The 863-nt window shown below is 50.3% G+C and overlaps 1 protein-coding gene across 1 annotated transcript in view; it reads right to left on the minus strand.

The window, feature by feature from the left end:
• The window catches only part of DOCK5 (dedicator of cytokinesis 5), a 60506-nt gene that overhangs the window by 16181 nt on the left and 43462 nt on the right, over positions 1–863 (minus strand). The window contains exon 37 of the mRNA XM_029964567.1: positions 429–570. Within this exon, the coding sequence (XP_029820427.1) occupies positions 429–570 (142 nt within the window). The remainder of the gene's footprint in view (positions 1–428; positions 571–863) is intronic.

The following is an 863-nucleotide window of genomic DNA, read 5'->3' on the forward strand; positions in this document are numbered from 1 at the left end:
CAGGGCAAAAGCCAGTGGGTGGATGAAACCTGGGACTGGACAAGCAATATTCTAAATTGTACCATCTGGACAGAGGAGGAGCCTGTGTCTTGTAATCTCACGCCTCAGAGGCACAAATTAAAATCCTTTTCTCATCTCACCTCCAAAACTAACTTGCCTTTTTTTCCTCCCTGCATTTTCTTTAGGCAACACCTGCAACCTGTTCAGGGTTCACCCAGACAACAGCTTGGTTCACCCTGACAGCACCAAGCTGCCCCCTCTTCTTCCAGCCTGTTTAAATTCCCTGTTACAACTCCAGGTATCCCTATTTTTGTGCCTTCCGAGCCCCCCCTGGAGCAACGAGCTCCCTGCTTATTATTCCTGGAGACCCTCCCTAGGAAAGAGGCGGCTCTTGAAGGTGCCCAAAACTCATCAGAAGCAAAAGATACACTGTTTAGGAGAAGCTTTGATGTCTTCCCCTGGAGGGGCAGTGCTGGTCATCTTCTCAGCACTGGGGAACTGGGTCAGCAGCTTCAGGTTGAAGTCCTCCCTCCGCTCATACTCCTTGCCACGGTAGATGAAGATTTTATTCTGGGGGGAGGAGAGGAAAAAAAGAGAATGAGAACGAGCTGCCCAACAACCCCAGAGCAGTCTCAGAGGTCTGGTTCATGGGAAGGGATGGGGTTTAAGGTCGACAGACAGAGGAGGTGAGGGAAGGAATGGGTTGGAGGGAGAGCTCAGCAGCTCTGGGGAGGCAAGGCCTGGCAGAGGGAACCTCAGGTTTGCCTACAAAATACACAGAATCAGAGAATAGTCTGAACTAGAAGGGACCCTTTGGTTTGAACTAGAAGGGATCCTTTAGTCTGAATGAGAAGGGATCCTTT

This window comes from Manacus vitellinus, unplaced genomic scaffold (genome assembly GCF_001715985.3).
Source record: "Manacus vitellinus isolate BGI_N305 unplaced genomic scaffold, ASM171598v3 scaffold_74_pilon, whole genome shotgun sequence".
NCBI lineage: Eukaryota > Metazoa > Chordata > Aves > Passeriformes > Pipridae > Manacus > Manacus vitellinus.